The sequence below is a fragment of the Sitophilus oryzae genome, unplaced genomic scaffold (assembly GCF_002938485.1).
Source record: "Sitophilus oryzae breed Bouriz unplaced genomic scaffold, Soryzae_2.0 scaffold_935_pilon_pilon, whole genome shotgun sequence".
NCBI classification, from domain to species: domain Eukaryota; kingdom Metazoa; phylum Arthropoda; class Insecta; order Coleoptera; family Curculionidae; genus Sitophilus; species Sitophilus oryzae.
Window position 1 is genome coordinate 925777 of NW_022147567.1, and position 12258 is coordinate 938034.

Consider the following 12258-nt stretch of genomic DNA (forward strand, 5'->3'; position numbering starts at 1 on the left):
GCATATCAGCTGTAGCGTCGAACAACGTTGCCCGACTGTGTAATATTAGCATTACTGCTTCCCGAAATATACTTTTTAACTGTATTTTTATTTAAAAAATGCATCGATCTTTGAAAAATAATAAACTAAATAACGTTTCCTAATCGTTATTGCTTTTATATTTATTATTATAATGTTTGTAAGGATCTAAAAAATACCTTTACATATTCTTTAATTCAACGTGGCTACATTATTGGCAACGCTGCGAACAGCTGACGAGAATTGTCGCACCGGTGAGTGAACTTGCTTTGTTTTTGTTTACAATTTACCAGATTTTTACTGTTTTCTAACAGATTTTTAAGTGTTTATTTACTTATACAGATTTAACCGATTGTTTCTTCATTAAATATCCGATTTTCGCGAATAAAATCGACTGAAATTCGTCCAAATGGAAGCTGGAAGTGTTTGTCAAGGCTCGCGCGATAATATTCGAGAAAATAATCAGGAAAACTCACCGACTAGAACGGAAAAATGTGATGATTTGGGGCCCTGGACAAATTTTCGGCCTAGGGGCGCGTTGGCTAGGGTGTTACATGAGAAAGTGCTCCAAGATCAGTATTTAAGCCGATTAGATAAGAGCGAGGTAAGTCAGAAACATTTTGTAAATAAATATTTATTTAGTTATGTACCTAGGTAATTTGTATATGGTTTAATAACTAAGTTTACTTTTGCTACATTTAATAATTCAATTTTTATATTATTGGTCGAGCAGTAATGTAGTGTTGTGGTTGAAGGAACAATTATATTTACAGGATGTGTATTTTTTAAAAACTGTATACCCAATTCTAAAATAATGTCCAATTCAAATAACTACTATACAGGGCGAGTTTCCTACGATGTTCTCTATGGGTATCTCGGAAACTACTAGAGATAGAGAGTCGGTTAAATGGGGAAAGAATTGCAGTTTTGCGGGGTCATAAATATGCGCCTTTTAGATTTTTGAGAAAGTTCATGGCTTACCTACTAGATATTTCGAAAAAAACAAATTTCGGCTAAAAATTGTCCCTAATTCCATTATAAGCTATTTTAGACAAAAAGTTTTCAGATAAAAGTTGTAGATAATCACATCCTTAATAAGATTGTGTCCTCTGTTTTTCTCTAAAGCCTGTCATTTTTGACATATGACACAAACATATGTTTTTTTTAAATGGAAACCATAGTTGGCCATGACTTCATAAAAAGCGCCATTTTTTAAGCTTTACGGCAATATAAGCTATAATATGTTTTCTTCGAAAAATTACTGAGTTATAGCTAATTCTTATAATTTTTAAACAATCTCACTTAGTTAGCCATGGAAACAAGTTCAATCGTCGTTGCTCTAAGAAATATAAAACTGTCACATCCAAACTTTGTAACTTAAAATGAACAAAAATTGTAAGTATAAATTTTTCAACTGAAGAAAAGTGTGTAGGATTATTATTGGTTTAACTTTTCTTGACCATACATTTTTGAGGATACGTTGACCGGTGAATGTTGCGTTTTTTAGGGAAAGGTTTTCAAGACATATTAGAAAAGTTAAATTAGTTATTTATATTATAGGATCCTATATCTCCTACGCGGAGCAAAGGGCTTCAGTGAAAGCTCTCCATCGGGTTCTGTTTTTGGCAGTTGTTTTTGCTTCCTTCCATGTTGACCCTACTTGTTGAAGCTCATCCAGTATGGAACGTCTCCATGTTTGAGCAGGTCATCCTTGCTTTCTTTTTCCTTGGGGATTCCACTCCAACGCTGATCTCGCTATATTACTATCAGGTTTCCGCAAAGTGTGACCTATCCAACCCCATTTTCTTTTGCGGATTTCATTGCCTACTTCTTGTTGGTTTGTAAGATGAAGCAGGTCGGTGTTACGTATGGTGTCTGGCCAAAAGATTTTAAGTATTTTCCGCAAGCAGCGATTGATAAATACCTGTGGACGGTTGATGGATATTTTTGTCACTCTCCATGTCTCGCAGCCATATAATAAAACTGGTATGACGTTGGAATTGAATATTCTTAATTTTGTTTGTATGGAGAGTTGACGGGAGGTCCAAACTGATTTTAGTTGGCCAAAGGCTCGCTGCGCCTTCCTGATCCTGCTGACAATATCCGCGTCTGCGCCACCGTTTGCTGTTACAATACTTCCCAGGTAAGTAAACTCTGTTACATTCTCGACATGTTTGATTCCTATTGGAGTGTTGTTGTTTGTATTAATGCGCATTGACTTTGTTTTGTCGATGTTTATGCTTAATCCTACTTTGTCTGCTTCTGTTTTTAGACATCTGAGCATCATTTCCATGTCTTTGAAGGATTGCGTTGTGAGACAGATATCATCAGCATAATCAAGATCCGTCAGATGCAATGTCAGAGTCCATTGTACTCCCCTAATGTTTGCTGTGTCTTTAGTCAAAACGCTGTCGAGCACGATATTAAATAAAAGCGGCGATAATGTGCAACCCTGCTTTACTCCTGTCCCTAAGTTAAAACTGTCGCTGGTTCTACCGTTGTGCAGCACATTGCATTCTGTGTTTCCTGATTATATTAATTAGTTTTTCCGGAACACCTTTTTCTTTTAGAGCAGTAGTTCCCAAACTTATTTTTCTCGTGGACCACTTTCAAAATTTTACTGGTTTCGGTGGACCCCCTGCTGCTACATTTCTACCACATTCTTAAAGTCGCCAAAAAATAAAAATTGTGTCACTTCTGAGTTCTGTCCCTATATTCCGATATGTAAAATAAAAACGAAAAATGGTACATTTTATATCACTTTATTTATTAAAAGAATAGAATTACAAGAAAAAATATTAAGGTAATATAGGTTCAGGTCATAATTTTAATTAATGGGAAGGATGTATCTGATGGAGTGTCAGCAAACGATCAATGTTTGGCTTTATTTTTGTGAGCAATAACCGCAAATCCCCCGCTCTGTGATGTTTAATTTGCTCCTTTTTTTTGTTAAGAGGTTTGTAACGCACTAAAACTCCTTTCGACAAGGTATGACGAGGGAAAAGCTATTAAAAATTTCCTTGCGATTTCCCACAGTCCAGGATATTTTTCGGGTATTTCTGCTTGCAGCCAAAATGTTGGGTAGCCTTTTCTAAATTTCACCTTCAGCTCCTCATTAGTGCTTAGCTCGAGCAGCTCCTCTTGTAATACAACATTGGCCACTTCCGTTTCATCAAATGGATTTATGATCCATGGTGGTATATCCATCGTCAGTATATCTTCAAACCTGGTTTTGAAGTCATCATGCAGAGCACTTAAATGTTGACTGTAGGTATGGATATCCTCATCAATACATTCTACCTGCGACAAGTTTGGAAATTGAGAGAATTCGCGCCGACTAATGTTTTGCTTCATAAATTTCAATTTCCCAAGAAAAGCCGAAATTATCCCCTTTGTTTTTATTAAATTCAGGCTGTCCCCTTGTAACTGCAAGTTAATATCATTAAATTTTTTAAACAAATCTGTCAAATACGCAATGTCTGCTTTGAATTTGATCAAGTTTTCTTTTAAATCTGGATCTCTACTTTCTAAGAACTCTAATATGGAATCGAAAACAGAGTAAAATCTCGTTAAGCATGCACCTTTCGACAACCAGCGTACTTCAGTATGTAAGAGCAGTCGTTGGAAGTCTTCATCATTTTCGTCGCACAATTGAGCAAATAAACGCGTATTCAATGCATTGCTTCTGATTTTGTTGACAGCTTTTATTACAAAATGAAGAGATTGGTTCAACCTGTCACTTAAATGTTTTGCCACAAGATGTTGTCGGTGGATTACGCAATGAATAGCTGTAAGTCCTGGTATAATTCTTTTGAGATGACTTATAAACCCACGATATCGCCCGACCATTGCAGGAGCTCCGTCTGTTGCCACTGAAATAATGTTTGTAAATGGGATCGATTTTTCCGTAAAAAAATTACTCAGGACATTAAATATTGATTCGCCTTTAGTGTCAGTCTCCAAAGTTCTGGCAAATAGCAATTCTTCGTGAATTTCTTCCTCAACAATAAATCGGACATATGCCAATAGTAATGCTTCATTACTGGGTAACGTTGACTCGTCCAGTTGTATAGAAAAATGAGTTTTTTGCAGATGATTGCACAAAAAGCTTTCGATATCAGAGCTCATTTCATCAATGCGTCTTTGTACAGTATTGTTACTTAATGGAATTCTTTTTAGTACGTCAAATGGAGATTTGTGCAAAACAGTTTTTAAAACCTCTTCAACAGCGGGTAAAATTAATTGTTCTCCGATAGTGTGCGGTTTTCCAGATTTTGCTATAAGTAATGAGATATTGTAAGATGCCCGCAAGCCATCATCGTTACTTTGAGATGTTGAAGCGAACATACTGTGCATGGTGGGTCTCTTTCCATATTTTTCTTTCAATGTTTGAAAATATTTTAAATCTTTACCTATTTTATCAGTATGACACCTTTTTAGATGATCTTCGAGCTTTGATGGTTTCATAGAGTCATTGCTCAAAACTTTGTTGCATAATAGGCACATGGGCAATTGTTTGTCTGCCTCTGATGGAACAAAACCATATTTCAAATAATCGATACTATATTGTCGACATTTTTTCTTTGCTGTAGCCATGTTTCGTGTCAGTTACCTTACCTGTAAAAAAAAATGTTTTAGTAACCAAGTTTTTTTTCTGAATATAGGTATCACACCGCAGCCTTTGTCAGCACGCGGAAATAGAATTACGGCTTGTAAAGGGACCAACTAATAAACCGCTGAGACAAATACAGACGTTTTCACAAAACGGTATCAATTTTAAAGTACATAATTTACCACTAATTTTTAATAGTATAAATAAAAATTGGTGTACTCAGTATCGAATACTGATCATATTTGTGTAGGAAAAAATAAAAGTCGAAATCCCAAAATTGTCCATAAAAACGATAACTAACATTTTATTAAATCAATGAGTTCACGCGCTCCGTGTATTTGCGTATTTTTTGTCTGCGGCTTCATTGTTAAAACGTGACAAACTGGCATCGAAGTCCAACCCCGCCCTTTTCCCGTCGCCCGCGCACCGCTCGCTCTTTCCGAAAAGGAATAGTTTTGATAAAATAGTTACTTCAAAACCAATTTAAAATGATTATGAAATTACTGTTTTATAAAATTAGTAGTTATTTGCAAGAAAAATTACAAAATTAATTGCTCTGCAATATTGCTTATTCGGCCTTTTAGAGAGGCAGTGTTTCTCTCGTGAAAAACAATTGAATAAAACGTGCTGTGTTTGTCTTCAAATCGAAAGAGGACAATTAAAATATCTGTAAGTTACTAAGTTACCTATCTATACAGGCCGTTGTGATCAACCGACTAGTACACGTAAACAAAATACTTAAGTACTATAACAAAAAAAGGTAGGTTACTTACTTTTCTCCGGCACTAGCAAACACAGATATAAATTTTCTCACAACTTTTTTCCAAATTCCGCCTTTTTTTCGAAATTCCGGAAACAAATGAATGCGTTTGCCTTTGGCATCAAGTATTTATAGTGGTGATCAAGTTCATGTCTGAACAAGCATTAAGCATTGTCGGGCGGATAGCGCTTTGCAAGTCTGTACACGAAATTGTACGTAATATCGAATACGCAAGTTTGGACAAGTAACAGTCGCTTGCCTTATTAAAATATTATCTGCTTAGATAGGTACTTAAAACAATGTAGGTAGGCCCTTATAAAAACTATGCTTACATTTTTGCTCTTTACTATCAAAAGCAGATAAATTTTCGTGGACCCCCATTACACGCCTACGTAGACCTCCAGCAAGTCTCCCGTGGACCCCTGGGGGTCCACCTGGACCACTTTGGGAATCACTGTTTTAGAGTTTTCCATACCATCGCATGGGGAATACTGTCAAAAGCTTTGACGAAATCTATGAATAATAAGAATAAAGGTGACCTAAATTCTATTGACTGCTCTATGATAATGCGCAATGTGTTAATATGGTCAATGCACGAGTGGTTCGGTCGGAAAGCAGCTGGGTTCTCTCTCAGAGTAGGCCAATTAAAAAATTAAATTAGTTATAGCCAATTTTTTTCTTTCTTGACTAATTTCACTTAGATTGCATGGTATTCTTATTCTATTATGATTTATAACTTATAAATGTCAGAATATCTTATTAAACGGTTCTTTACAATTTACATTACACGAACTAAAACTTAAAAAAATAATATCACTACATACATTTCAAGTTATTTTAGAAAATGTTCAAAAAATCCGCTATTGTTTTTAGTTGCATCTTTTTAAAACTGAATTACTACCTATTCTCACAGAAGGACCGGTCCACTTAATTAAACTTCTCTCGTACCGCCACTTCGAGTGCCTCTCTTAATTCATAAGGTTTTTTGTAAACCTTCTCGTTAACCATACCGCATAAAAAATCTAAAATGGATAGGTCAGGTGATCGAGGCCCATGCAATTGGTCCACCTCTTTCTATCCCTGAGTCTAAATAATTATGATATAAATAATGTTTAACGTGTCTTCCATTTTAGGGGGGGGGGGGTCATAATGAAAGTCATGTTGGAACCACTCTATTTATGCGCGAGTATCTACACGCTTTTCTTCATTTCAAAAATATTAATAATAATTTCATATTTACAATTTTTGTATATTTTAATTTACAAAGTTTGGATGTGACAGCTTCACATTTCTGAGAGCAACGGCAATTGAACTCGTTTCCATGGCTAACTAAGTGAAATTGTTTAAAAATTATAGAATTGGCTATAACTCAGTCATTTTTTGAAGAAAACATATTATAGCTTATATCGCTGAAAAGCTTAAAAAATGGCGCTTTTTATGAAGTCATAGCCAACTATGGTTTCCATTTAAAAAAACATATGTTTGTGTCATATGTCAAAACTGACAGGCTTTAGAAAACAACGAAGGACACAATCTCATTAAGAATGTGATTATCTACAACTTTTATCTGAAAACGTTTTGTCTAAAATAGATTATAATGGAATTAGGGACAATTTTCAAAATAGCCGAAATTTGTTTTTTTCGAAATATCTAGTAAGCCATGCACTTTTTCAAAAATCTGAAAGGCGCATATTTATGATCCCACAAAACTGCAATTCTTTCCTCATTTAACCGACTCTCTATCTCCAGTACTTTCCGAGATACCCATAGAGAACATCGTAGGAAACTCACCCTGTATATAGTCTGTCCAACTACTGAGTCTGTCATTTTATTTCATAGGTAAATTTTACTTACTGGTATTTTTGGATGTCGTCTTTCAGAATATTCCCGGACTTTGCAAAACTTAAGTAATAGCACAAAAGCCAAATAGAAAATATTAGCTAATAGAAAATATAGTCTATTAATAGCCTAAATAGAAAATATTTGAATTCATAATTAAATATACAGCGGGTTCCTGGACTCCCTGGTTGATTTTGCAATTCTTGCATTAGAAGTGTTTAGAGAAGAAAGGTGTTTAGAAGTGTCTATGAACTTTAATAACCCTTGATTAAATGTACTTTCAATATGATGATAGAATATGATAAAACGGCGTCAGCGATGACTATAAGATGAAGGTCGCTGTCATCTCGATCGCCATTTCGAAGCCAACTTGATGCAGTCTTTTTTTCGATCATACGGTACTTCTGGAAATACAGGAAGGAGTTAGTAGAGAACAGCTTTCTTTTCTTGGTATTTTGCCAATGAATCAGAAACCTGGTGGCAAAATATACTGGCGTTTTTCAAGACATCAACTGACACAAATGTATTTATTATACGTAGACATTTTTAGCAGATTTCTTGTTTTAAAATATTTTACACATTATATTTAAATTCCCTATAAAATGTGAAGAATTTTGATATTAAGAACTATATAAAATTGTCATTTTTAAAGGAAAAATGGAGGGAACTGTAATCATCAGTCAGAAAACGGATGTAAATAACAGGGTTTAGGCTGATTTAAATTATGATTTAAATGACTTGATTTTTTTAACTGAAAATTAAACTCATTAAAAAATTATTTATATCAGTAAAAAAAATTGTAAATCTTAGATATCAAAAAAAATTGTAAATCTTTTTTATTGGTAACAACACAAGAAACTTCAAAAAACCACTTTTCGATGTTTCGCTACTAGATTTTTTGTAAACACCGCCGGAGATCAATTTATCAGCGATCGAATCGCGGCGAAACACTGTCTATCCTGTGCAGCTCGAAACAGTTCGTGTGAGTTCAGTCCAGTCCAAGCCAATCCCGTAAGTTTTGCAACCAAGACTGCTTGCATCTCCCAAGTCCTCTTCTGCCTTCTACCTTTCCTTCTATAATCAACTTCAGAAGCTTTGCTCTACTATTGCGCATGACATGGCTCAAGTATGCTGTCTTTCGTTTTTTTTATATTTGCAAGTAATTTCCTTTCCTTGTTAAGCCTTCCAAAAACCTCTTCATTGCGTACATGATCTGTCCAGGGTATTTTCAAGAGTCTTCTGTAGATCCACATTCCAAAAGTTTCCAACCGTCTCATGGTGTTCATTTTAATCGTCCATGTCTCGCAGCCGTATAAGAGGATTGAGTATACATAACAATGAACAAAACGCAGACGTATGTTGATGTTGAGTGATCGGTTACATAATACTAAGTAGTTATTAGTATTTTACTAATAAAACAAATTTGCCTAATGGACAAAAAATGGTTAGTTATGATTGTTTCACATTTCAGGAGTTATATAGGCCATGTGCCCTCACACGTTGGCCAATGTACCGACCTGCTCATTCTATTACTGTGTATAGGATTCTAACGTGTAAGACAGTGATGTAGACAGCTTAATGGCAACTCAAATGTATTAAAAAGAGAAAAAAGTTGGGTGGGTATGGGTGGGTACATTTCTTCTGAGCAGTATTGCCCGATTTTGCATCAAAATTTCAAACCGTATAAGTAGACGTTCCAAAAAAATGTTGCATCTAGGGTTGGATCTGGATTTTCGACAATTAGTTACTCATTTTACTACAACTGTAATAGATTACATTTAGCTTAGATATATTATCTTCATTTCAGTAGTACACATGAAAATTTTTAACATAGTTTATTTGATTCTAATTTCTTTAAGACGACTACGATAATACTCGTCGGCAAGAGAAAATCTTGGGTCGTTTATTTTAGTCGTCATTTACGTACATGTCTAGAAGTGAATCGCTATGGCAATCTTGTAAGTCGGGGAGAGAAAATTATTACCTATCCACTTAATCCGGAGCTCAACTTCATGCGCTTGGGAAAATTCTGGCTCTTTTCTCTTTGTTCATTTATACAATCACAGAGTCTATAGACTCTGTGCACGACAATCGGCACCCAAAGCCGTGTGTACATTATCGGTTATATCATTAAATAAACTAACCAAAAAATATGCTGTATTACGTAGTCACGTACATCCGCAGTTACATAATGAGACAGATACTCAATTAATTACATAATATAGTAAATAGCGCAAATACTATTGTCGACCATTCTAATCAGTATTAAATAATAATGGAGTGAGATAGTGTGCCAATATAGCTGGCCACTGTTTATATCCAACGTGTAGAGGGGACTATTGGTCATGTGGGTGGCATTGGCTGAGTTGACCCAAACATTGGCGACCGATCCGTCTGTTGTCAGTTTTTCCAAGACACATCAGAGAGTTGGTCTTGGCGCTGGTAAATACGTTCACACGTTGGCTGCACTTGCCTATATTTACTATTTACTAACGTCTAGTGAGTTGCAGAGTAACGGATAATCCTGACCGATTTCCTATTACCGAGAACCACACATTTTCCAAGCTGTCGCACCGGCATAAAATGTGTTCTGTTGTTTCTTCTCCAGATTGGCAAAACCTACACATGACTTTATCCGTCAATCCCATTAGCTTTAGATGCCTATTGAGCAAAACCAAACCAAACCAAATACCCTGTAGACTAGTGATGAGCATTACGATTCTGTTTAGTGAACCGAATCACACGATTCAATTTCTCATATATGAATCGACTCCTACGATTCGTCCATTTGTCTTTTTTAACAAATCACATGCGCAATTTACGTTTCATAAAAACACGAATCGTAACTGACACTACCGGCGATAATTTGGTCGGACAATTACCTAATATAACTTAATAACCATCGTTGACGTCCTTTTTTTATCATATTGAGCAGAGGCCAACAGTATTTATTTGGAGTTGCATAAAAACGCGATTTCGTCTTTTAGTTCGACATTTACTACTGCCATTACTCGCTGACGAGTATTCGTCACGCATCAGAAGATGTCACGCAAGGCGTTTTCTTTCATGAGCTTTTCTGTGACTGAAAAGCCCGATACGTGATGTTATTTGCCTACCGCACTTCGGACATTCAAAAATCTCCTTGTTTTGTTGCCTCTTTACTTTTTGGTTGTCGCTGTTAACTGAGTTTACAATTCTTCTTCTCCACTGAGCCCTATTGTGAACTGCTTATTCTTCCCACTCATTCTACATGTTAATCCCCTTTAAGTTTTCGTGGAAAATGTCCTTGTACCTTTTGAGTTGTCCACCCGGCCTCCTCTTACCCTCTACAAGCTCACCGTAAAGCAGAGATTTTGGTATGCGGTTTTTTGCATTCTGCATACGTAACCAGTCCATCTTAAGCAAGCTTTTGAAACCATGACTTTAATACTCTCGCAATTAGCTTTTTCAAGGACCGATACGTTTGAGACATAATGGAACCACCGGATTCTTAAGAGTTGTCAGGTATTCTCACTTGTTTAATGCGTTCATGTGTCGGCGGTACGGCATCCAGGTTTCGCTCCCATATAACATGGTGGGGATTATAATTGCTCGGTACACTGCAAATTTCGTTTTTGTACTCAAGTCATGATTGTAGAAAACTGTGTCTTTTAATTTCCAGAATGCTCTTGAGGCGCTGCTAATCCTGTGCTGAATTTCAGAGTCGATATTCGCCTTTTCCGAAATCAAACTGCCGAGGTCATTGAATTCCGCTACATATTCCAATAGTTCTTCTTCGATTTTTATATCATTGTTGTGATCTTCCGGGAGAGTGCACATGATTTTGGTTAAGGCCCAAAGCCTCGTATGCCCAGGTATATGTGTTTGACATTTATTGTAATTGTTGTAATGTTGAATCAGCGTATTGAAGTTCTGTGATGAATTTTGTACGTGTTTTTGCCCTGAGTCTTTTTATGTTGAACAGACCGCCGTCGTATCTGTATCTAATGCCCAATCCTCTCTCCTGCAGTGTGCTGTCCTCTATAATGGAGAGCGCTGCCATAAATATGTTGAATAGGAAAGGCGCTAAGACACATCCCTGCCTAACTCCTGTATTTGTTAGGAAAGGATCGCTCAGTCATCCATGCTGGGCAACACTCTTGACTTGTAATGGAGGCTTTTACACACTGTAAGATATTTGTTGGACACTCCGAACTTTTTCATAATTGCCTAAAGTGCATCCCTGTTCACAGAGTCGAAGGCTTTCGTTAGGTCGATAAATGCAACATATAGTTTAGACTGCTGGTTACTTTTTTCTGTAGTTGGCGGATAGAAAATAAGGAATCGACGGTGCCACGGTTGGTGCGAAAATCCATTTGCGATTCTGGAAGGATTTTTTCTATATATGTGGGTGCAGGCGGTTTGACATAATTTTTGCAAGAATTTTTCCTCCGATAGCCAATAGTGAAATTCCCCGGTAATTTCCGCAGTCTGATGCACTTCCTTTGTTCTTAAATATATTCACTATATTCGCGTTGCAAAAGTCTTGAGGTACCTCTCCGCTTTCCCACATGACATCAAAGAGAGCCTTAAGATGACCAATAAGTTCTTTACTTGCACATTTATAGATTTAGTCCGACATTTAATGGTTTATAGTCGGTAATATTATTTTAACAAAAATATTAACGTGAATATGCTATTAACGTAATTTTAATGAAATATTAACGTGAATATGCTATTAACGTCAACATGCTCTAAAGTAGAGGTGGGCAAAAATTGAACGAATCATTTATTTGAACGAGTTCCTGAACCTAACCTAACCTCTACTGTAGACTCACTACAGCTTTGACTGAAGCGATATCCATACATTACTAACGTCTACAGATAACTGACCAATACATTTATTTATATTAGACTAGCGTGTACCAGCGACTTCGTTCGCGTCGAATTAATTATTTGTAATAGTGACGCTAAAGCAAAGCAAGAATTTCCATTAACATACAAACTGGATAAAATTTTCTCACATTTATGTCAGCATGAAAAAAAACAA

The 12258-nt window shown here is 36.1% G+C and overlaps 1 protein-coding gene across 1 annotated transcript in view; it reads left to right on the forward strand.

Annotated features, from left to right (window-relative positions):
• Window positions 1-271: 271 nt before the first annotated feature.
• Window positions 272-12258, forward strand: part of LOC115890875 (methyltransferase-like protein 9) — a 437961-nt gene continuing 425974 nt past the window's right edge. Inside the window, exon 1 of the mRNA XM_030911230.1 lies at window positions 272-622. Within this exon, the coding sequence (XP_030767090.1) occupies window positions 428-622 (195 nt within the window). The 5' untranslated portion in view covers window positions 272-427. The remainder of the gene's footprint in view (window positions 623-12258) is intronic.